At 40.3% G+C, this 23,819-nt stretch overlaps 1 protein-coding gene across 1 annotated transcript in view; it reads right to left on the bottom strand.

Annotated features, from left to right (window-relative positions):
- Positions 1-583: 583 nt before the first annotated feature.
- Positions 584-23,819, bottom strand: part of LOC125261492 (sialoadhesin-like) — a 37,507-nt gene continuing 14,271 nt past the window's right edge. The window contains exons 3-10 of the mRNA XM_048180050.1: positions 11,541-11,888; positions 11,194-11,442; positions 9,451-9,705; positions 9,255-9,369; positions 8,793-8,920; positions 3,658-3,799; positions 898-1,742; positions 584-813 (exon numbers count right to left, since the gene is read on the bottom strand). Coding sequence (XP_048036007.1) covers positions 584-813; positions 898-1,742; positions 3,658-3,799; positions 8,793-8,920; positions 9,255-9,369; positions 9,451-9,705; positions 11,194-11,442; positions 11,541-11,888 — 2,312 coding nt within the window. The remainder of the gene's footprint in view (positions 814-897; positions 1,743-3,657; positions 3,800-8,792; positions 8,921-9,254; positions 9,370-9,450; positions 9,706-11,193; positions 11,443-11,540; positions 11,889-23,819) is intronic.

The raw sequence follows: 23,819 nt of genomic DNA, 5'->3' as shown, positions 1-23,819 counted from the left end.
CTTGAACTTCCGTCTCATGAGGGAGCGGTTCAGGATCCTGAGATCTAAGATTGGTCTGAGACCGCCATCTTTCTTGGGGACCAGAAAGTAACGGCTGTAAAAGCCTGACTCGCTCTCTGGAGGAGAGACTATTTCTATAGCCCCTTTCCTGAGCAGCGCCAAGACTTCGGTTCGGAGAACGTGAGCGTTTGAAGCACCCCGCCGAAGCGTGGGGGTCTTCGGGCGAACTGGAGCGAGTAGCCCTGACTTATGATCCCTAGGACCCACTTTGACAGCCCGGGGATGGCCCGCCAAGCCTCGACCCGGGTGGCAAGAGGTTGAATGACATCGGCTGACAGCCCGCCTGAGGGGGGGCTGTACACCGAGGGGAGTGGAAGAGGAAATTTGCCCTTTATTAGAAAAGGTAAAAATGTGTTCGCCGTGAAAACGGCGGTTTGTGTGGATGCAACATTTGTGGGCCCATTTGTAACACTGAGCATCATTCCCACGCCCGGATGTGAACAAGGCGGAGGGGAAACTGTGCAAAGGAGCTTTGGGGGTGGTCCGGCCGCAGCGAGACATTCCCCCATCCTCTTCCTTCCTCTTAAATCAGGATGACTTGGGCGTCACAGGGTCGGCTTGAAGCAGATGCGGAGCTGGAGCGTTTTGGCAGGAAGTGTCTCATGGCCTGAGACGACTTCTGCGCTGCGGTGAATCGCTCGGTGAGACCCTCTACCGATGGCCCAAAGAGACCGGAAGGCGAGACAGGGGCGTCTAAAAAGGCCATCTTATCCGCATCCTTGATCTCAGTCAAGTTGAGCCATAAGTGGTGCTCTAAAACCACCAGGCTGGCCATGGACCTTCCAATGGCCTGGGCTGTGGCCTTCGTGGCTCGCAGGGCTAAGTCAGTGGCGCTGCGGAGGTCCCTGAAGGCGGGTGCATCAAAGCCGGACTCGTCCATAGAGCGGAGAAGCTTGGCTTGAAACACTTGGAAAATGGCCATAGTGTGGAGCGCCGAGGCAGCTTGGCCTGCGGAGGCATAGGCTCGCGAAGCCAGGGTGGAGGTAGTCCTGCAGGGCTTTGAAGGAAGGGCCCTCTTAGATTTCCAGTCCACAGCCGTGGGAGGACAGAGGTGAGCTGCCACTGCTTCATCCAGGGGCGGCGGGTGCTCGTAGCCCTTTTCTTCAGCGCTGTCCACAGTCATGAGAGCTGAACGGTGTGTGGTGTGCAGGCGGGCAGAGTAAGGAGCGCGCCATGACTTGGTCAGCTCCTCGTGTACCTCGGGGAAGAACGGGGCAGCACGTTGACGAGGGGCCTGGCGTCTTCCCGGCAGGAACCACTCATCTAGGCGGCTCCGTGACGGCTCTTCCGGTGGAGCCCAATCCAGGTCTAGCTCCTCCACAGCTTTTGAGAGGACACGGAGAAGTTCGGCGTCCATGCCCGAGCCGTGTTCAATGGGCGACCGCTCTCTGGTGGGAGAGGGCGAGGCACGCGGGGGCTGGGCCGACGTGAGCTCGCTCAACTCCGGGCGCTGGGTCGCTCTACCCCGCTGTCTCTTCCTCGCAGGCTCGCGGCGGGAAGGGGACAGGAGGGCGCGAGCGGCGGGACTGCCTCCGGCAAAGAAAGCAACCCGCGAGCGCAGAGAGGCCAGACTCATGCACTCACAGTGCGGGCATGAAGCGTCGGTGAGCGCGGCTTCCGCATGGGGCTTACCCAGGCATCCAATGCACTCATCGTGTCCATCGTTGTCCTGCAGAGGGGCTCTGCAGGTGTCACAGGAGTGACGCGGCATTTGAAGCAACGCTGGCGCCGTGAAAACGGCGATTGGGGGGCTCTTTTAGAGCGGCGAGGACCACGGAAGCTCTTTTAGAGCGGACGAATCCGCTAGGAATGCTCTTAGAGCGGTATAGAACCGCGAGGAAAACGCTCTCAGAGGGGGCGCCGGATGGCGGCAGGAGACGGCTGAGGCGGCGGCCGGAACAGGAATCAGGCGGCAGGCGTCTTGAAGACGGCGCTCGGGGCAGTAGTCCACGAGGGCGCCGGCGCTGTAGTAGTCCGGCGGCTCAGCTGGGTCCGCTGCGGGGCCTCTTCAACATCGGCGAGAGCTGCTTCTTCCAGGCGGTGAGCTTCTTCGGCTTCAGCGCGGAGATCAGCGAAGAGATGTGTAGTCGTCGCTGAAGGAGAAAGGACTGAAATCCTATGGCAAAACGCCCGCTTATATAGCACTAAACCCCGCCCCTTTCGGCAGGAATATTCGCGCGCTTTGTCGCCATAGGCCGCGCAGCTATACCGCGCCGCCATTGGTTCAACAACTTCTCATGAGTGAACCAATGACGATGCAGTTACACTGCGTTCTTGAAAAAGGCTTCAGTGACGGGGAAAAAGGGAGACTTTTCCCCATACGCAGTACGAGTGAAGTATCGAGAGGGAACTCTGTATTCATGTTTTAAATAGTTAAACCAATATTTTGTTTGTTACCACAGTGAATGAAACTTCATTAACTCACACATGACATTTAAAGTCACATTATCAGAGTATTTCTCTCCATGTTCATTGATGGATCTGCACTTGTATTCTCCACTGTCATCAGAGCTGATCTTTGAGATGCTGTAGATTCTTCCAGATCCTACAAACGTTCCTCCTTTAAACCAGCTGATTTCTGCAGGAGGGTTTGAATCACTGCTGCAGATCAGAGTCACTGAATCTCCTGAGACTATTTCACCAGATCCAGTTATCAACACTGAGACGTTCCTGGGTGGATCTAATAACAGACAAAAGAAACTCTGTATTCATGTTTTAAATAGTTAAACCAATATTTTGTTTGTTACCACAGTGAATGAAACTTCATTAACTCACACATGACATTTAAAGTCACATTATCAGAGTATTTCTCTCCATGTTCATTGATGGATCTGCACTTGTATTCTCCACTGTCATCAGAGCTGATCTTTGAGATGCTGTAGATTCTTCCAGATCCTACAAACGTTCCTCCTTTAAACCAGCTGAAGTTCAGAGCAGGAGGGTTTGAATCACTGCTGCAGATCAGAGTCACTGAATTTCCTGACACTATTTCACCAGATCCAGTTATCAACACTGAGACGTTCCTGGGTGGATCTAATAACAGACAAAAGAAACTCTGTATTCATGTTTTAAATAGTTAAACCAATATTTTGTTTGTTACCACAGTGAATGAAACTTCATTAACTCACACATGACATTTAAAGTCACATTATCAGAGTATTTCTCTCCATGTTCATTGATGGATCTGCACTTGTATTCTCCACTGTCATCAGAGCTGATCTTTGAGATGCTGTAGATTCTTCCAGATCCTACAAACGTTCCTCCTTTAAACCAACTGAAGTTCAGAGCAGGAGGGTTTGAATCACTGCTGCAGATCAGAGTCACTGAATTTCCTGACACTATTTCACCAGATCCAGTTATCAACACTGAGACGTTCCTGGGTGGATCTAATAACAGACAAAAGAAACTCTGTATTCATGTTTTAAATAGTTAAACCAATATTTTGTTTGTTATCACAGTGAATGAAACTTCATTAACTCACACATGACATTTAAAGTCACATTATCAGAGTATTTCTCTCCATGTTCATTGATGGATCTGCACTTGTATTCTCCACTGTCATCAGAGCTGATCTTTGAGATGTTGTAGATTCTTCCAGATCCTACAAACGTTCCTCCTTTAAACCAGCTGAAGTTCAGAGCAGGAGGGTTTGAATCACTGCTGCAGATCAGAGTCACTGAATCTCCTGACACTATTTCACCAGATGGACTGATGGACACTGAGATGCTCCTGGGAGGGTCTAAAAGGGACAAAAAATAAATCCTTAAATCATCTCATTCAAATATAATATCCAGTTTTTAAAAAGTAAAATGAATCCCCAGATAGCAAGTGTGGGATTACAAATTTAAGAATCTGTTTAAGATCTGATGACCCTACATCCTGACATAACCTCACATGAAATACTAAGGTGAATTTAGCATTTTAAGGTAAAGATGACCACATCAGATGAATGATTCTGTTTAGCAAAGTTTCTAGCAAGAGTTTTCTGCCAGTTCCTGTTTCTCTTTATTGTGTGTCTAATGAGACAGATTACTGAGATTCTCACCTTTAGTCGTTAAAGGCCCTCTCCCATTCTTTGAATAGGTATGCTGATTGGATTAGGGCTTGTGACACTCTAGCGTCTGGGGCCGGTTCCTATACCTGAATACTTCATTTGCATGCTTTGTTGTCTCCCTGGTGCTTTGTCTCTATCACTAAGCACTGGCCCATAAAATGTATATAAACTTCAGTGTACACTGCCTTAGTCAGACTTGATGACTGCAGCTACCGATAGCACGTGTTCTCAATAAAGAATCCTGCTGAAGATATATCCAAGTCTCCTGGTGTTTGCTTCTGAGATTTCCAACAGTTTTGGTGCCGTGACCCGGATAGAGCTTCTCACCTCAATCCAGATTGGAACTTCAAGCACAACAGAGATCTGATCCAAAAGAAGATCCAGGCTGAATTTTCCTGTACACCCAAGGGTTGGTGAGTGATACTCTATCCAAAAGAACCATTAAGACCAGTACAAAGTTGTTATCCTCTGCGCCGTCAGAGAAGAGTTAACAGACAGCTGTAGGGTTTAGTTAACTAAGTTATCCTCTAAAAATGTTCTTTTAGAGATGAAGTTTATCCTCTGTTTAGGCAGGGAAGATTAGCATTAAGTGACAATGTTGGTAACCTCTGTTCAGGCAGGGAAGATTGGCATCACATGCTAATATTGGTTTATGCTCTGTAAAGTTAGGGAAGTTTTATCCTCTGCTTTATAAGGGAAGGTTGTTTGTCCTCTCTTTAATCAGGGAAGGTGGTGTGTTAACAGAATAGCCATCCTCTACTTTGCTAGAGAAGAAGGTTCATCCTCTGTTAAATCAGGGAAGGTTACAACTGTTAGTGTGTAAGCAAGTTGGTTCTACTCTGCTCGCCAGAGAAGGTTGAATACATTACGATGTGTATTAACTAGGTTAACCTCTGCTCTGTCAAGGAAGTGTTGAAGTGTATTGTTGTGCCAGAAAGACATTACAAAATGTTGAGAAAGAACGCTAGACTAATTCCAACAACTAAGAAAGGTGGACTAGCTACTCCTTTATGGACAGATAGTGAGTTCAAATCATTGTTAGGAAAGCACATGGACTCAGTTGTGACTGAGTCAGTCAGATTGGATTTGACAAAGAAATTTGGGATTCATCCAGAAAAAGTTTGGTCTATTGAAGAATGCAAAAAGGTACTTGGTGCTTGTATTCATAAGAAAAATATGAAGGGCATTATCTGCTGCCACAGAGAATTTACTCTATCCATTGCACAAGAACAAATCCAACGTATTGCTAAGTTAGAAAAGCAGAACAAACAGTTGCACACTCGAGTGTCTCGTCTCACTCAGAAGTTGGGCCTTAACAAAGCCTCAACCAAATGTGACACAAAAGACCAACAGTCAGATGAAAGCTATCCTGATTACAGTCTTTCTGTAGACTAGAGGGCCATAGCAATACTGGATTCATGGATAAAGATGTAAATGCAGTTGAAGTGTGTGGAGTGAGACAAAAGGCTCAGAGTAGGGTAAAAGGGGTTGACACAGTTCCATCTGTAACCCCCATACTGCAGTTACAAGCAGTCAGTACCACTATAGGTCCTGAAGACATAGAAAGAATTGCTGAGAATTTGCCATCAGTGCATAGAGACTTTTCTGAGTTTAGGACAGAGTTGTCCAGAAAAATGAAGCTCTATGATATGTCCCTAGCTGAAGTCACACAGCTAATGTCACAAATCCTGAAAGAGTCAGAATTCAATGATTTTGAAAGTGCTGTAAATAATTCTGAGTTTTAGCATTCCAGCAAAGGCGAAATGAGAGAAGGAGTTCTGAGAGTGTTACAGAAACTTGTTGGACCAAAGGTAGACTGGTAAAAGATCACTAGTTGTGTACAGAAGAAGGATGATACTGTAAGGGAGTACACTGAAAGATTTTGTCAGTCAACTGCAGCATACAGTGGAATAGCTGACACTCCAGAGAAGGTGTTAGAGGATAATGGACCACTGGTCCGCATGTGGTTTGATGGGCTTTCACCAGAATACAGAAATGCATTGCCTTTCTTAGACCTCACATGGTCCAATGGAACCCTGCAAAACAACTTGGATAGGTTAGCCGTCTGGGAAAGAGACTCAGATGTCAAGACAAGAGTAAAGATTGCAGCAGCATCCTTTAAGGTCAACACTGAGAATCGACAGAAACGTAAATGTTCTAAGAGAGAAGGCAGTTGTCATTACTGTGGCAAACCTGGACATTGGATGAAAGAGTGTAGGAAAAACAAAAAGACATTTAAAGAAATGAACAGCTTTACTCAGCTCCTACTCAGTCTACTTGCTACATTGAAACTGCTCCTCCCCTCTTCTCCAACCTCTTGGAGCAGCAGCTTGCTGACATGCTAACCATTTGGGCTGTGAGTGCTTAATTTCCTCAGTCATTTACAAGAAAGCTGAAAGACTCATTCTGAACAAAAGAAAGCTGACTATCACTTCCACCATTCGGGGACACAGGTTAAGTACACTCACAGCCTTAAATGTTATGCTACAGCACACACCATTCGCTTATCCATCCTCTATTGGTTATGATGTCTGCTATGACTGATGTTCCAATGGAAGATGGAGATGTAGCACAATAAAGTTTGCAATTTAATTACAGGGAGAGAATAGGACACACAGACCAGTGAGGAGCCCAGGGAAGAACCGAAGTGCATAAGGCCTCGGGGGCCAACCCTGGTGTGAAGACTTCCTCATAGGTTTCCCCCTCTCTCAGTTTATCCCCACCTTACTGGTCTATAGGTGTCAAATTGATTAAGACTAGGTTAAGAAAAAAAAGAACAAAACCACTATACGATCACTAGAAGTTTATTATGATCAGAGTTAGACAGAAAAACTATACAATCACCAGAAGTCTAACGTACTAAAGTCTATGCATGAATACTGCTGGTCTGCTGTTTCTTTGTTTTCTTGTGTGCAGGTATGTGTATATGCCATGGCGTCTCATTAGCACCACCTGGTGTAAAGCATCATCTCAGATATCCACGAACAACCTTCACGATGACGGAGTCGAGTTGCACAACGACAAATAATCATCTTGGGACAAACATGGAAATGGACTCTACCGGGAACAGACTCCACAGATATTCAGGCGCCATGGACTTTTAGGATTTCCACATGCTACATGGTTCTCTGTGTCATCATGTAGTTTATACAACATGTTACCACCCTGCGTTGTATATGTGTGTCAACAGTATACTCAAGTTAAAGAACAACACTTGTGTAAATGTTGGACACGACACAGAATAAGATGTATGTGCCTGTAACTGTTACAAGTTGCATGACTGGAAGATGGGACTTATGTTAACAAACATATGTTATAGAAGGGATTTAAGGTTTAAATTTGCATTATGTGAGAGTTATTAGAACTCTATAAGGGGGAACTGTGGGATTACAAATTTAAGAATCTGTTTAAGATCTGATGACCCTACATCCTGACATAACCTCACATGAAATACTAAGGTGAAGCACATTGTATTTAGCATTTTAAGGTAAAGATGACCACAGCAGATGAATGATTCTGTTTAGCAAAGTTTCTAACAAGAGTTTTCTGGCAGTTCCTGTTTCTCTTTATTGTATGTCTAATGAGACAGATTACTGAGATTCTCACCTTTAGTCGTTAATGGCTCTCTCCCATTCTTTGAATAGGTATGCTGATTGGATTAGGACTTGTGACACTCTAGCGCCTGGGGCCGGTTCCTATACCTGAATACTTCATTTGCATGCTTTGTTGTCTCCCTGGTGCTTTGTCTCTATCACTAAGCACTGCCCCATAAAATGTATATAAACTTCAGTGTACACTGCCTTAGTCAGACTTGATGACTGCAGCTACCGACAGCACGTGTTCTCAATAAAGAATCCTGCTGAAGATATATCCAAGTCTCCTGGTCTTTGCATCTGAGATTTCCAACACAAGCAATGATCGAAATAATGTTAAATCAATGTTAATGTGTCAATGGTAACAGGATTGAATCAAAATCACTTTTGCACCTGCAATTAATGTTGAAAAAATGTTGAATATTCAACATAAAATAAATGGTAATGGCATTGAATCAATGTGATGTTGGTTCCACATCATTCTTACACTCTCAGAAAATGAAACACAACTACAACTGACTTAAAACCACACATTTTTCTACATTTACATTCACATTTTCGGTCTCGTAAAGCAGAGTAGTTTACTAATCTTGTTCTTGAACAGCACTAATTATTTGTTATTAAAATATTATATTCACCAATAACACGTTCTTGCCACAGATCATGTTCTGAATTTATTTTAAACACATTATGGGAAAAAATATTTTGTCACACACTAACATCAAGAATCAACATATGAATCTCAACAATGGTGACATGCTTCATGCCGCAATACATGCTGGGAGACACCATAGTATACAACGCATGACTCCCAGCATGCATTGCAGCATGAAGCATGTCACCATTGTTGAGATTCATATGTTGATTTTTGATGTTTGTGTGTCTAAAGGTTTTTTGCTTTTTAAGAGTCAAGCTTCAAAATGTCTGATCTGTGCTAAGAAAGTGTTGTTGTTGAATATAACCTATTAAAAACATGATGATGATAATGAATAATCCTCCAGATGTCCTCCAGAAGATCATCATGATTAACTCTCCAAACTGATGAATGATGTGAAGATACAGGAGTGTGTTAATAAAAGCTTCACCTGTGACAGTTACAGCATCTGATCTCTGAGATCCATGTTGATTGTGAGCCTGACAGTAGAAGCGTCCACTCTGTAGTGCACTGAAACTCTGTCCAGATCCAACAGCTGAGCTTTCATTCTCCTTAAACCAGCTGAAGTTCAGAGCAGGAGGGTTTGAATCACTGCTGCAGATCAGAGTCACTGAATCTCCTGCCCAAATCTGACCAGACTGAATGATGGAGACTGAGACGCTCCTGGGTAGGTCTATAATAGACAAAACAAAGTGCATATTAATGTTTTGTGATTGTTAATCCATTAATTTGAATCATCATTAACTCACACATGATGTTTAAAGTCACAGCATCAGAGTATTTATCTTCATGTTCATTGATGGATCTGCACTTGTATTCTCCACTGTCATCAGAGCTGATCTTTGAGATGTTGAAGATTCTTCCAGATCCTACAAACGTTCCTCCTTTAAACCAGCTGAAGTTCAGAGCAGGAGGGTTTGAATCACTGCTGCAGATCAGAGTCACTGAATCTCCTGACACTATTTCACCAGATGGACTGATGGACACTGAGACATTCCTGGGAGGGTCTAAAATGGACAAAAGAAACTATATTCATATTTTGAGATTGTTAATCCAATAGTTTGTTTGTTGAAGCATTATTAACTCACACATGACATTTAAAGTCACATTATCAGAGTATTTCTCTCCATGTTGATTTCTGGATCTGCACTTGTATTCTCCACTGTCATCAGAGCTGATCTTTGAGATGTTGAAGATTCTTCCAGATCCTACAAACGTTCCTCCTTTAAACCAGCTGATTTCTGCAGGAGGGTTTGAATCACTGCTGCAAATTAGAGTCACTGAATCTCCTGACAATATTTCACCAGATGGACTGATGGAGACTGAGACGCTCTTTGGAGGGTCTAAAAGGGACAAAAAATAAATTCTTATGTAACGAAGCGTCGGGACTCAGGCAGGGATCCAATTGCAAGCTTTTATTAAGAGTGAGCGTGGTCATACAGGCAGGGTCAAACGGGAACAAACAGTAACAGCAAAGGACAGGCAGAGACGTGGTCAGGATACAGGCAATGATCAGGACAGGCAGATATCACTCACAGGTCGTTATACAAAGCACAGGTCAGGGGTAAGCAGCAGAGGATCGTGAACAGGTAACAGGCAGGAACGGTAACAGACAGACAGACTGGATAATAACGCTTAGAATTGCACACAAGGTAAACAAGACTTCACGATGAGGTGGTGTGTGTGAGTCCTTTATAGTCCAGATGATGTGCTAAGCTGTATGTGGCGACAGGTGATTGGTGTGGAGTGTGTGCATGTGACTGATCAACATGGATCTCAGAGATCAGATGCTGTAACTGTCACAGGTGAAGCTTTTATTAACACACTCCTGTATCTTCACATCATTCATCAGTTTGGAGAGTTAATCATGATGATCTTCTGGAGGACATCTGGAGGATTGCACACATTTTTCTACATTTACATTTACATTTTCGGTCTCATAAAGCAGAGTAGTTTACTAATCTTGTTCTTGAACACTGATTATTTGTTATTAAAATATTATATTCACCAAGAATACTTTCTTGCCACAGATCATGTTCTATATTTATTTTAAACACATTATGGGGAAAAATATTTTGTCACACACAAACATCAAGAATCAGCATATGAATCTCAACGATGGTGACATGCTTCATGCCGCAATGCATGCTGGGAGCCACCATAGTATACAACACATGACTCCCAGCATGCATTGCGGCATGAAGCATGTCACCATTGTTGAGATTCATATGCTGATTCTTGATGTTTGTGTGTCTAAAGATTTTTTTGCTTTTTAAGAGTCAAAATGTCTGATCTGTGCTAAGAAAGTGTTGTTGAATATAATCTATTAAAAACAAATGCACTATTTTGCTCAAGAGTACAATTAGTAAATGATTTTGTTTCATGATGATTAAAACTATATCACCAGATCACCTTTGTTGTTAATGTTTTTTTTTTTTAAACAAAGTCACACAAAAATCCAAGAGTCGAACTGCCCAACCAAAGGAAACACTACACAATATTTTCAATAAAACATCAACATCTAAACTCTGTTAATTCTCAAAAAGAACTTCTGCTGAAATCTTGAGAGATTTATTGTCTTCTTTTATCTTCAGTTGATTTCAGGCTGTGGCTTTAAGTCAGTTGTAGTTGTGTTTCATTTCCTGAGAGTGCAAGAATGATGTTGAACCAACATCAATGTCATTTCCATAGATTTTTTGTTGAAATTTCAACATTTTTTCAATATTAATTGAGGGTGCAAAAGTGATATTGATTCAATGCGATTAACGTTGACACATTAACACTGATTTAACATTGTTTCGATCATTGCTTGTTCTGGGATCTGTACTCACACATGACATTGAGCTGAACAGCAGGAGAGATGTGATTGTGTCCGTGTACAGCACAGCTATATCTGCCTGCATCCTCTCTTCTGACTGACTGCAGCAGGAGTTCATTGTTTCTGTCTCTTCTCTCAGTTAATGGCTGTGAGTTTCTGTACCAGATGAATGTTGCTCTGTCAGTCAGAGTGCAGCTGCTTTTACATGTCAGACGGACTGAATCTCCCTCTGTCACTCTCTCAGGAGACTCCACCTGAAGATCTGAACACAACACACACATTATATCTAGTGCTGCTGTCATACACTGATTATTATTCAACATAATGCACAGAAGAAGAGAGAAACCTCATGAGAGTCACCTGTGACAGAAAGGGTCACTCCTGGTTTACCAATCCATTTACCATCTTTATCAGTGATGAATCTGAAATAGTACTTGCGTGAATCCTTCAGTGTCACATGACTCAGTCTGATGGTGCAGTTCTGCTGTTTATCTCCCAGATACTGAAGCCTCTGACTGTATTCAGTGTCATTAGACAGATCTGGAAACTCTTCTGTTTCCTTTTTATCTTTTGTTTTTGTCCAGAACACTTTCATGATCTGATGTCCAGTAGGGTATGTATAAGTGCAGCTCATTATCACTGATGAGTTCTTTAGTGCACAGATGTGTGAAGGACTGTAACTCACACCCCAATCAGCACTAGAAACCCCTGAAACACAGAATTCATCAAGATAAACGTGTTGTTTTATCAGTTACACCGGACCATGTCAGAGTTCATAATAGTGTTTTTTCCATGACCCAGTTTCCTAGTGTGTCTGATTATTGATTACATTCACCTGTTCAGTTAATTATCCTATCTGTTCTCCTTATTTAAGCCCAGTGTTTCCTGTGTTCTTGGTCTGGTGTCGTCTTTATTATGTGGATGTTTTTGCCTGTGTTCCTTCATTTCTCTTGTGTGGATTTATTAAAGTGGACATATTCCTGAACTCTTCCTGTTAGCAGCCACCCCACTGAGCAAATTACGTCCAGAAGACGTCTTTTTGAGGTCTTGTCTCAGGTTGAAAAGACGTCCACTGAGGGGCCAGAATGAAAGTTTTTATGACGTCTTTTTTTGACGTCTTCTGAACATCCGATATAGACGAACACGCAGAATCACCAAAGGAGAAAAATCAAAATTTTTAAGCCACCATCGTGGAGATCAGTGTTTGCTTTAGTTGGGCTCTTGACTCTTGCTTTATTAATATTAGAGTTTGTTTTGGCAGTTAACTGGGTTATAAGAGCCAGACAAGTAAAGAGAAATGATCAGGTGTTGATTATGTTTTCACATAATCATTATTTGACCTGAATTACTGAACTCATTTGGAGCCCAATCTCTGAGTTAGATTCACATTATTGATAGGGCTGCACGATTAATCGCATGCTTTTGTCATGCGTGTCTCGTCAGTAAAGCCGGTTCTGTGATTAGCGGTAAATGTCCATCACCTGCTTTCAAATGGAGTGGCACTTAATATACAGAGCCGTAGTTCGCGGACAAGCTACGCAATATCGCGTTCGTAATCGAAAGCGATTCATCTGCGATTATGAACACGATATTGCATAGCTTGTCCGCGAACTACGGCTCTGTATATTAAGTGCCACTCCATTTGAAAGCAGGTGATGGACATTTACCGCTAATCACAGAACCGGCTTTACTGATGAGACACGCATGACAATCTCGTGCAATTAATCGTGCAGCCCTAATTATTGATTACAGCAGCACTGTGATTCTACAGCAGAAGATCAGCTTTTACAATACGATTCACATGATTTCAGAAAAGGTGTGCTGAACAAAAAAAAAAAAAAAAATCTTTCTCTTAGGCACACACAGACATCAAGAATCAGCCTGTGAATCTCAACAGTGGTGAGAATAATAAAGCATGTTGCAGTGCATTCTAGGAGCCACCAATCAAAATTCATCCATGGCTCCCATCATGCATTGCTTCATGAATAAATTATGAGCTGAATTGTCTTAGTAATTTTCTTTACTCTCACTATTTAAATTTTTCTGTTTTAATGTGACTTTTTAGTAGCTTGTTTTCTAATGTTCAGAGTTGATCTGTTGATCAGAATATGTTGCTTGTCACCGTCGTTGAGATTCACAGGCTGATTCTTGATGTCCGTGTGTGCCTAGAAGAAAGTTTTTTTTTTTTTTTTTTATCATGTGAAATCTTTCAGATTATATTGATACAGCTGATCTTCTGCTGTAGAATCACAGTGATGCTGTAATCAATAATGTAAATCTAACTCAGAGATTGGGCTCCAAATGAGTTCAGTGATTCAGGTCAAATAATGATTATGTGAAAATGTAACCAACACCACCTGATCATTTCTGTTTACTTGTCTGGCTGTTATGACTCAGTTAACTGCCCAAACAAACTCTAATAATAATAAGGCAAGCAGGGACGTGCACAGGGGGGTTGCTCAGGTTGCCCGGGCAACTGCCCATATGCCCTTCTCGACTCACGTTGCCCTTCCGAGGTGGAAAAAAATTAATTAAAAAATCGTACAATGGATGCAGAATTTCACGTAGGCCTAGATTAAAAATAAATAAATAAATAAAAAGCCTCATTCACTAACATATTCGGGCACCCGTCCGAAAGTGAAAGTCAGTAGGGGAAGGGCAAACTCTGTTTACGTGGCTGCAGCGCTGCACGCGACCGGCACCTGAGCTGAGCCTGCATGAGCGGCACTAGAAGGAGATTGTCGCGGTTGTCGGGTGAGACGACTTAACGTTGTCGGAAAGGTGAGTTAGGTTATAATCGTTAACGAAAATGAACGAAAAAACGAAAACTAGGTGGGGAAAAAAAATAGTCGTTAACTGAAATAAAAATAAAAACGAGGCATTACAAAAAAAACGATAACTAGCCAAAACTGTAATGTGTGTTTGGCAAAACTAACTAAAATAAAATAAAATTATAGATTAAATGTCCTTAGTTTTCGTCTTTGTCAATGTCTTTCATAGAGCAAACGTTCAGCTGCATTTCATTTCCCTGCGTCTCTCACTCACGCGTCTCTCTCACATACTCGCGCGCGCACAGCCCCTCCCCTCCGTGCACACCGCACGCGTCTCCATGAGAACGAGTGTTGGAAACAAGTTCGCGAAAGGTTGGTATCTCGTGAAAACCTTTACACAATCACACATTAAAAAGTGGTATAAAAATATTTTTAATTCTGAATATAATTTTGTCAGTGTGTTAATGTCGACCCGAGAAGCGATTGCTACTTTAGAAAGTTAACTAGACGCAAGTTTGAGGTAAAATGCACTTGGGCTGGCGAAGCCAAGGGTTAAGCTGTGATTCAAGTAAGAAATAATTGACGACAGGCCGTTGAATTATTAGAAAAATAATGCACACCTGAGGCGGTGATTCGGTCACGACTTGAAGCGGAGTCAATAATTCCGGTTATACCACGGTTATTCTCAGTCCTTCATATAGCCCGTGACCCGTTTTTTTTGTTTTTTTTTTTGGGGGGGGGGTGCCCTTTTTTTTTTAGGTCAGAGCAACTGCCCCTCAAAATTCCTGTGCATGTCCCTGAAGGCAAGGGTCAAGTAAAACAAACACTCATCTCCACGATGGTGGCTTAAAAATTGTGATTTTTCTCCTTTGGTGATTCTGCGTGTTCGTCTATATTGGATGTTCAGAAGACGTCAAAAAAAGACGTCATAAAAACTTTCATTCTGGCCCCTCAGTGGACGTCTTTTCAACCTGAGACAAGACCTCAAAAAGACGTCTTCTGGACGTAATTTGCTCAGTGGGACCCGTCACGCATGTAAACTCAGGAAATCATATGAATACTTTTATTACATGAAAATGACACATCATATGTATAACAGCAATCTTCCCAAAACCTAATGATTGTGATAAATGATTTCAGTTCTTCATGATCTTTGATGACGTTGCAGAAATAAACACAGAGACAAACTGTGAAACCAGAGTAAAGAAATCAGACACAAACAACATGCAGCACTATAAAATATTCAAACACATGACAATTAAGACAATTAAAAAAAAAAAAAAAATCAAAGCTGGTTTTATTAAGGATCCAAAAGGTGAGCAGAGGTGATGAAGAAGAGCAGAAATGAGATATTTGCCATAATGGATGCTGCACAAAATAATTCTTTGAAAACAATATGAGTAATTTTACTTTGATCAGTGAATATACTGTAGAGTGAAGTGTTGCTGTAACATCAGAGACTCACTGTGAATCATGAGCAGAAAGATCAGAGGAAGAGGAGGAGTCATTCTGACTGACATCACCATAGCAACACCTACAACAACCAATAAACATCAGTTACTGCACCTACAATATTATGATGTAAACATCTCTCTCTACATATTTAAAGGGATCATAACATACTATTTTTCATTTAATTACAATCCAAGTATGTTTAATTTTAACAAAATCAAGTTAGAAGACCTTTTTTTCAATAAGAAGGCACAGTATCAGTTCTCTACCAGTGCCCAAGGAAGTCGACCGGAAGTTGAAGTCGGCCGCGTGCCGCCATCTTGTAGCAGAACTTCACTTGCGTTAGCTATCCCATTGACTCCCATTCATTTTGGCGTCACTTTGACAGCACATAACTTTACATCTGAGGCGTTTAAAGACTCAATTTGTCCATTATTTATTTCTAAAGATACACGACAATGTATAAAGGGCTCCATTACCTTCTATGTTACATTATGGCCCCGTAGAAACAGTTTTTGTAAAAATAGGCTAACGATTGCGTCATAACCACTCGACTCTCTGTCGCACAGTAGAGAATTTACCGTACAGACAGGAGGAGAAGCTCGCAGGCAATAGTATGCATTAACTTAATATGGCGTACTGGCGTTACATTTTAAAATACTATACAAAATAATTAATCAGAATAATTACTCCTGCTCACTCACGCCAAAGAACTCCCCGCTCAAGCTCGCCGTCTCTGCAAGATTAACGATGGCAGTTTGCACGCACAGCTACTAGAAGATTTACATCTGTCAGACAGGGTGCTGACGTCATCAAGCTTAGTTTGAGTCTGCGCGTCAGAAACGGAAGTGCTAAAAATCGCTAAAAATGGGCTTCACTTGTCTCAATTGAGTTCCAATGGGGTCGCTGTGTCCATTTCTTTTACTGTCTATGTTCTCTACCCCCGTGGGGGATGAGCCATCTTTGTCGCTTCGGAATGGTTTCAGGTGCGTTCCCGAGGCAGGTACAGCGATTGAGGACGTGCTGTTAGCAACAGGAGAACAGGTAGGCCATGAAAATATTATTTCTGCTTCTCGTATGAACAAGGCAGTTGTTGTCTTTTTAAAAAATGAACAGCTGGTAATCAGGATAATTGAAAGTGGCATTTGGGTAAAGGAAACTTTTGTACCCGTTACACCTCTTCATGCTCCAGCTACAAAAGTTACAATTTCCAACGTACCCCCTTTTGTTAAAGATGATGCGATTGTGCGAGAATTAACTCGGTTTGGAAAGATGGCTAGTGTTGTAAAAACGATTCCTTTGGGTTGCAAATCTGCTACCCTTAAGCATGTATTGTCTTTTAGACGACAAGTTTTCATGTTTTTGATGTCTCCTACCAAAACACTGGATGTTTCGTTTCGTGTGACATATGGAGATAGTTCCTACATGGTTTACGCGAGTACGGATAATTTGCGTTGCTTTGAGTGTGGCGATATCGGCCATAAGAGATTTTTTTGCCCTCATAAACGGGCCGAGGAAGAAGCAGGGACGTCATGAATGTTGGGTGAGAGTAGTGGAACGATTGCGGTGGAAAAGCCGTTGAGTGATGCAGGTGCTCAAAACGAGGATAAAGAAACAAAAGGAGAAAATGAAGCTGGTGATGGAGTAAAGGTGAGTGTAAATGAGTCTGAAAGAACTGAGGGTAGAAACGAAGAAGTTTCATCTAACAGTTGTATCGTTTCTGGTGCTTTGAGTTACAAGGAGGATAGGTTGCAGGAACGCATTACATGTTCAAACGATGAAGCTGAAAAAGAGTCCGAAGACGACAGTATTCAAGATGATGATTCATGCGTTGATGTTGATGTCAGTAGATTTGGAGATTTTTATTCTGTTGAGCAGATAAATCGTTTCCTAGATGAAACTAAGGGGAGGAGTGTAGATATTGAAGAAATTTTTCCTGACCTAGAGAAATTTATCGCATCTGTAATCAAAGCTCGTAAAGAATGTAGCGTCGAAGTCTTGTCACAGCAAAAAAGGTTCAGATTAAAGAAATATTTGACAATAGTCAGGCAAAAAATAAAAAAGAATAAGGGTAAACGTAGGTCTACCAGAACTAACTCTAAATAAGTGCACATGGGGATCTGGCCTTTTCTGTGTTTCTATCTTTCTTTTTCTCTTTCCCTGCTTACTATGGATGTTATTAGAGTGGGTTCCTTAAATGTAAATGGGGCAAGGGATAGAAGTAAATGGCCATTATTAAAAGAATGCTTAAAGTTGAAAGAAATACAAGTCGTGTTTCTACAAGAAACACACAGTAATGAAGATAATGAAAGTGATTTGGAAATGTGGTGGGAGGGAGACCATGTTTTGAGTCATGGTACCAACCTTTGTGCAGGGGTAGCAATATTATTTTCACCCAATTGTAAAGTAAAAATTTTGTCTAAAAGTGAGATAGTGAAAGGGGGCTTATTGGCTCTCAGAGTAGAAATAAAAAATAGAGTTGTTGTTTTAATAAATGTTTATGCTCCTACAACAGGTAGAGAGAGGATTGCTTTTTTTCTTAAACTTAAAGATGTGGTTTGTTCTTATATTAATGAGGATCTTTTAGTAATTGGAGGTGATTGGAACTGTACGTTGGATTTTACTTGTGATAGGAATGGTGAAGAACCCCATTTTTTATCAGCAGTATCTTTAAGAGAGATTACCACACAATGTGGGCTTATTGATATTTGGAGAGAAAAAAAACAAAGCAGTTAAACAATATACATGGATTAAAGTGACAGAAAATAGGGTTAGTGCAGCACGCCTAGATAGGTTTTATGTCAAGAATACAATGTGTAGTAGAATTGATGAGACCAATATAAGTCCAATCTCTTTTTCAGATCATCATTTAATTTCTTTAAATCTTATTGTAACTCAGACAACTCCTTATTGTTCATATTGGAAATTCAGTAATAAGTTATTAGAAAATCTTGACTTTCATGATAAATTTAATATTTTTTGGAACTATTGGACTGAACAAAAAAATAATTATGAAAATCTTCTACAATGGTGGGAGGTGGGAAAAGTTCAAATTAAGCTTTTTTTGCCAACAATATTCATCACAAGCTTGGTGTAGCATAAAAAGGAAAATGTTTAAAGTAGAAGATGACATTACTGCATTGTATGGTTTGTTGATTAATAATAATGACATGGGAATTCAAGAAAAATTGTTATTTAAAAAACATGAATTAAGGGTTATTTTACATGAAAAAGTGAAGTCTGCACTTGTTAAAGCACGGTATACTTCTATCAATGATATGGATGCACCTACAAAATATTTTTTTAATTTGGAAAAGAAGGTCGTTCATAATAACTTTATGCATTGTTTACGGAGACCGGATGGAAGCATTACTTCTGATCCTTTAATGATGAGAAGAACTGCCGTTGATTTTTATTCTGAATTATTTATGAAAGAAGACATTGATCTCAACACAACATGTGAACTTTTTAAAGACTTACCAAATCTGAAAGAAGACGAAAGACTTTTTCTAGACACCAACATTACCTACGAAGAAGTAACTGATGCAGTAAAACAACTCTCAACTAGTCGAGCACCAGGTCTTGATGGACTTACAGCGGAATTTTTTTAATCTTTTTGGGGAATTATTGGACAGGACTTATTTAAAGTCTTTGAAGAAAGTTATAAATTGAAGGAACTGCCCAAAAGTTGTCAAAGGGCTGTCCTTTCTCTTCTTCCAAAGAAAGGAGATTTGTGTTTACTAAAAAACTGGAGACCTGTTGCTGTTCTTAATTCAGATTATAAGATATTGTCTAAATGTATTGCAAATCATCTTAAGACTGTTTTAGGTTCTTTGGTTCATGAAGATCAGTCTTATTGTGTTCCCAAAAGAAGTATTTATTATAATTAGTTTTTAATAAGAGACCTGTTAGAATATTTAAGAATGTATAATGTTGGTGTTGGTCTAATATCTTTAGACCAAGAAAAAGCGTTTGATTGTGTGGATCATCAGTATTTGTTTCATATTTTAAAGTATTTTGGTTTTGGTGATAATTTAATATCATGGCTAAAAGTGTTGTATAAAGGATCTGTGAGTATGATAAAAATAGGAGGTGGGTTAAGTGTACCAGTTAAAATACAAAAAGGAATCAGACAAGGTTGCCCAATGTCTGGCCAACTGTACAGTTTGGCGATTGAACCCTTATTGTGTTTGCTTAGACGTAAACTAAATGGTTTAACTATAAATGGCAGTTTAAGAAAAGAGTCTATAATATTGTCTGCATACGCTGATGACATAACTGTAATAGTTCAACAGCAGGAAGACATACTAAATTTAAAGGAGTCTTTAAAAGTATATGAAAGAGCTTCATCAGCGAGGCTTAACTGGAATAAAACAGAAGCTGTCTGGTATGGCTCTACTGAAAACATGAATCTGTCTTTGCCAAAACTCCCTAATAATATTCAATGGGGCACACTTGGTTTAAAATATCTAGGAGTATATCTAGGTCAAGAGGAATACAAAAAGAAAAATTGGGAGGGTTTAGTGGAGAAGGTCTGTGCGAGGTTGTCTAGGTGGAATTGGTTGCTACCCCAGCTATCATATAGGGGGAGAGTACTGATTGCCAACAATCTCATTCGCCGCAATGCTTTGGCATAAATTAATGGTTGTGGATCCACCAGGAATGATAATCGATGATATCCAAAGACGACTTGTCAATTTTTTTTGGTCTGGTCAACATTGGTTAAAAGCTGCTGTCCTCTATCTTCCTGTACAAGAAGGAGGACAAGGACTGATAGACATTCGAGCTAGAGTGACAACTTTCCGACTGCAGGCTGTTCAGCGTCTGCTATATCACCAAAATCATGGATGGATGGAATTAATGTGTGCTCTTTTACGTAAAGCTGGACGAATGGGATTAGACAAACAACTATTCACCATGACCCTAAAGAGAACGCCTTTAGGTGGACTTAATCCTTTTTATCTTAACGTTTTGGATTTATGGCAGTTGTTTTCTGTTTCAAGAGAGTGGTTAAAACCAGGTCCATGGCTGTTTAACAAATCTCTTTTTTTCAATCCTCTTTTTCCTCTTGAGATTCTGAACTCTGAGACCATAAGGTCAAGTCTGTTTGCTGCTGGAATATCTATGTTTCGGGATCTAAGGACAGGAGATGGGTGGATTGAAGCTGAAGAACTTGCTCAAAAAGTAGGTTTCAGGTCTGTGCGTCTCGTTAAACGGGTGCTAGAGGACCTAGAAGCTGTAATACCTATTTCAGCCAAAGATTTTCTCAAAGAGACTCATTTAGGAGATGAAACAAAGCAAATGTTTTTTCCAGAATTTTCATCAATTTTTTGATGAATAAGGATTATCAAGAAGAAGTTTCTACAAAATTGCTTTCTTTGAATACTCCAGAAATATATCAGAAACTGTGATTCATACATTTATGGAATGTTATCGCCTAAAAAATTTGATGCAGTTAGTGAAGGTTTGGAGTTTGAAGTTAATGGGTTTGTTTAATATTTCTTTGTTTATTTATGGTCCAAAATATTCAGTAGAAAATAAGGAAAAAACAATTATTCTTAACTTCCTTTATGGAATGGTGAAGTTGGCAATTTGGTGTACTAGAAAAAATAAGGTTGAAAAAAGAGGGTGTATTGATCCAATTTTATTGACTAAATGTTTTGTAAAAAAAAAGTTTAATGGTAGAGTATGCTTTTTATAGCCTTACACATAATGTTCAGTCTTTTTTTTTATCTTTGGGGTTTTAATAATTTTCTCTGTGAACCTGATGGGAATGGAGGTTTTAATTTAAACATTTTCTAATGTATTGATGAGAAGAAAATATGTGGAATTGTTTAAAGGAATATGTGATATTTGTCTATTTTTCATATATATATTTATATTGACAAATCCCAAAAGTTATTGAATTAATAAAGGGATTTTTAAAAGTCAAGTCTCTCTCTCTCTCATTAAATGAGTGATTCACAATTTGTCATCAACTATTAGTCTGCTGAGTATTGAGGAGGTTTCTCATAATCAAATGTCATGGATCACTATAGACTCCAAATCACAATATTGCCTACAGCTCAATAAAACAAGCAACAAGAACAAGAAAAAAGCAATTAAATAATGACATTTACAAATGATTTACAACAGTAATGTGATGAATGAGGTAAAAACAGAGAAATATGTAATAGTTTTACCGTGTTTCAGTGAGTCTCTTGTCCATCAGATGTGAAATGATGAAAACAGAAACTAAAACATGTTTCCTCTGCAGAGGAAGCAGGACGTCAGATAAGTTTCCTGCTGAACTATAAATGTTTACCTGCTTCTGTTTCAGCCTTTCTTTGCCTCTTTCTGCATCAAGACAAGCAGATCAGTATGAAACCTGATCCCTTTATAAAAACCTTCATTCTGGAACAATTACGCAATAGTGGTGAGAACAATTTAACACTATAAACCCCAACCAGAATTCAGTAACTTTAGAAAGTGTGAATTTGCTGCATAAGCAATGAAATCCACTGAAAACAATTAAACAATATTACTTTGATCACAGCAAAGTGTTTTGTGTTGCAACATGAGTGACTCAAAATGAATCTGATATGAGTTTGTAGCTCTTAAACATAAATGATTTATGAAGCGAATCACAATTGCAACAAAACTGTAGAAAACTAAAAGTCATAAAATAAAATGGTATGCCTTAGCTGTTTTTAGCATCTTACACATCTTCAGGTTATCATAACAATTTTTTTTAAAAATATATAATATCCCAACAATTCTCTGACAATTCTACTTTTTCCCTCTTCATGTTTAGGTTGACCAGATGTCCCAAAAATGTCCATGTTTAACAGCAAGTTCAAAACATCCTGCAAATATACAGTACTGCAAAAGCCTGCTGAGTGATTAGAGAGCAGATGACTCTGTATGCTTTCAACACGCTCTTCAGGTACTTGGATGTCGTACACTGACTGGTCTGTGCAACGCTGCTTCAGGTCGAACACACCTATTATTTTAGCCATAAGGAAGAAACATGGAGGAGTGCAGAGCACTATTTTCACTGATTATCAGAAGAGAGTCCATTACTGTTTTAAGGTATTTGCATACTAATTATTAATGTTAAATTAAAGTAATACTGTTTATATGTACAGGGCCTGAACAGGGTGTGCAGGGTTACCTCCTATCACAGTGAATAATGCATAACACACATATCTCAACTATATCACATGCACAAAAAGGGGCTGATTTATGGAGTCAAATTAATGCCTTAAAGTTTTGCACAAAAATAAAGTTTTGCAAAACACAAAAAAGAACTGAGCAATAAAAAAATGTTTTGAAAGCAAAAATAAAGAATTGCAAAGGAAAAATAAAGTATTGAGCGGAAAATAATAAGTTTTGCAAACAAAAATAATAAATTGCAAAATAAAATAAAGTAGTGCAAAAATAAAAATATAATCAGTTACAAAAATCAATGACAGCTGTAATCCTATTTTATCTTTGCCACATATTTTTCATGCTCAAAACTACTAAATCATTTGCAACACTCATTTTATTCTGCGTTTCAGTCAAGCGTGCGCTCACGATACCGGTTTTCTTTTGCGCTGCACTTTTCTGCGCGGTTCTCTTTATGGCACTGGTTTGACGTGGGGTGGAGTCAAGAAATGGGGGCACGCCCCCGCGAAACACGTCATCGGCAGGAGACGCAGATCGGAACAGAACAGATCAAGCATAGAGACAGAGCGCATTTATTATAATCTGAAAACCACCGGGGGAAAAACAATCCAACCGTCTCCAGGCTGCCTTCTTGTCTTTTCTGACTCATTACAAAAAACAGAACAATGCCTAAAAGCTGCTGTGTGACAAGGTGTACAGCTAACAAGCTAAAAAACCCAGAAATAAGTTTTTATAAGCTGTCGACCCCAAACAACGAATGTTTAAGGACACACAAGTGGACACAGGCAGTGAGACAGAGCGCAACGGGTCATATTACTATAAGAAATGCATTGGAGGGAAGTCGTAATCGGCGACAGGTGAACATAATTGCTTTAAACATGGTTAAAAATAATGAATGGTTTGTTTTTGTTGGTTTGTTTAGCATATGTTGTCGCCGATTACGACCCCCTCCAATGCATTTCTTATAGTAATATGACCCGTTGCGCTCTGTCTCACTGCCTGTGTCCACTTGTGTGTCCTTAAACATTCGTTTTTTGGGGTCGACAGCTTATAAAAACTTATTTCTGGGTTTTTTAGCTTGTTAGCTGTACACCTTGTCACACAGCAGCTTTTAGGCATTGTTCTGTTTTTTGTAATGAGTCAGAAAAGACAAGAAGGCAGCCTGGAGACGGTTGGATTGTTTTTCCCCGGTGGTTTTCAGATTATAATAAATGCGCTCTGTCTCTATGCTTGATCTGTTCTGTTTCGATCTGCGTCTCCTGCCGAT

This window comes from Megalobrama amblycephala, unplaced genomic scaffold (genome assembly GCF_018812025.1).
Source record: "Megalobrama amblycephala isolate DHTTF-2021 unplaced genomic scaffold, ASM1881202v1 scaffold418, whole genome shotgun sequence".
NCBI classification, from domain to species: Eukaryota; Metazoa; Chordata; class Actinopteri; order Cypriniformes; family Xenocyprididae; genus Megalobrama; species Megalobrama amblycephala.
The sequence above is the reverse complement of the archived record's forward strand: the minus strand, read 5'-3'. Positions and strand labels throughout refer to the sequence as shown.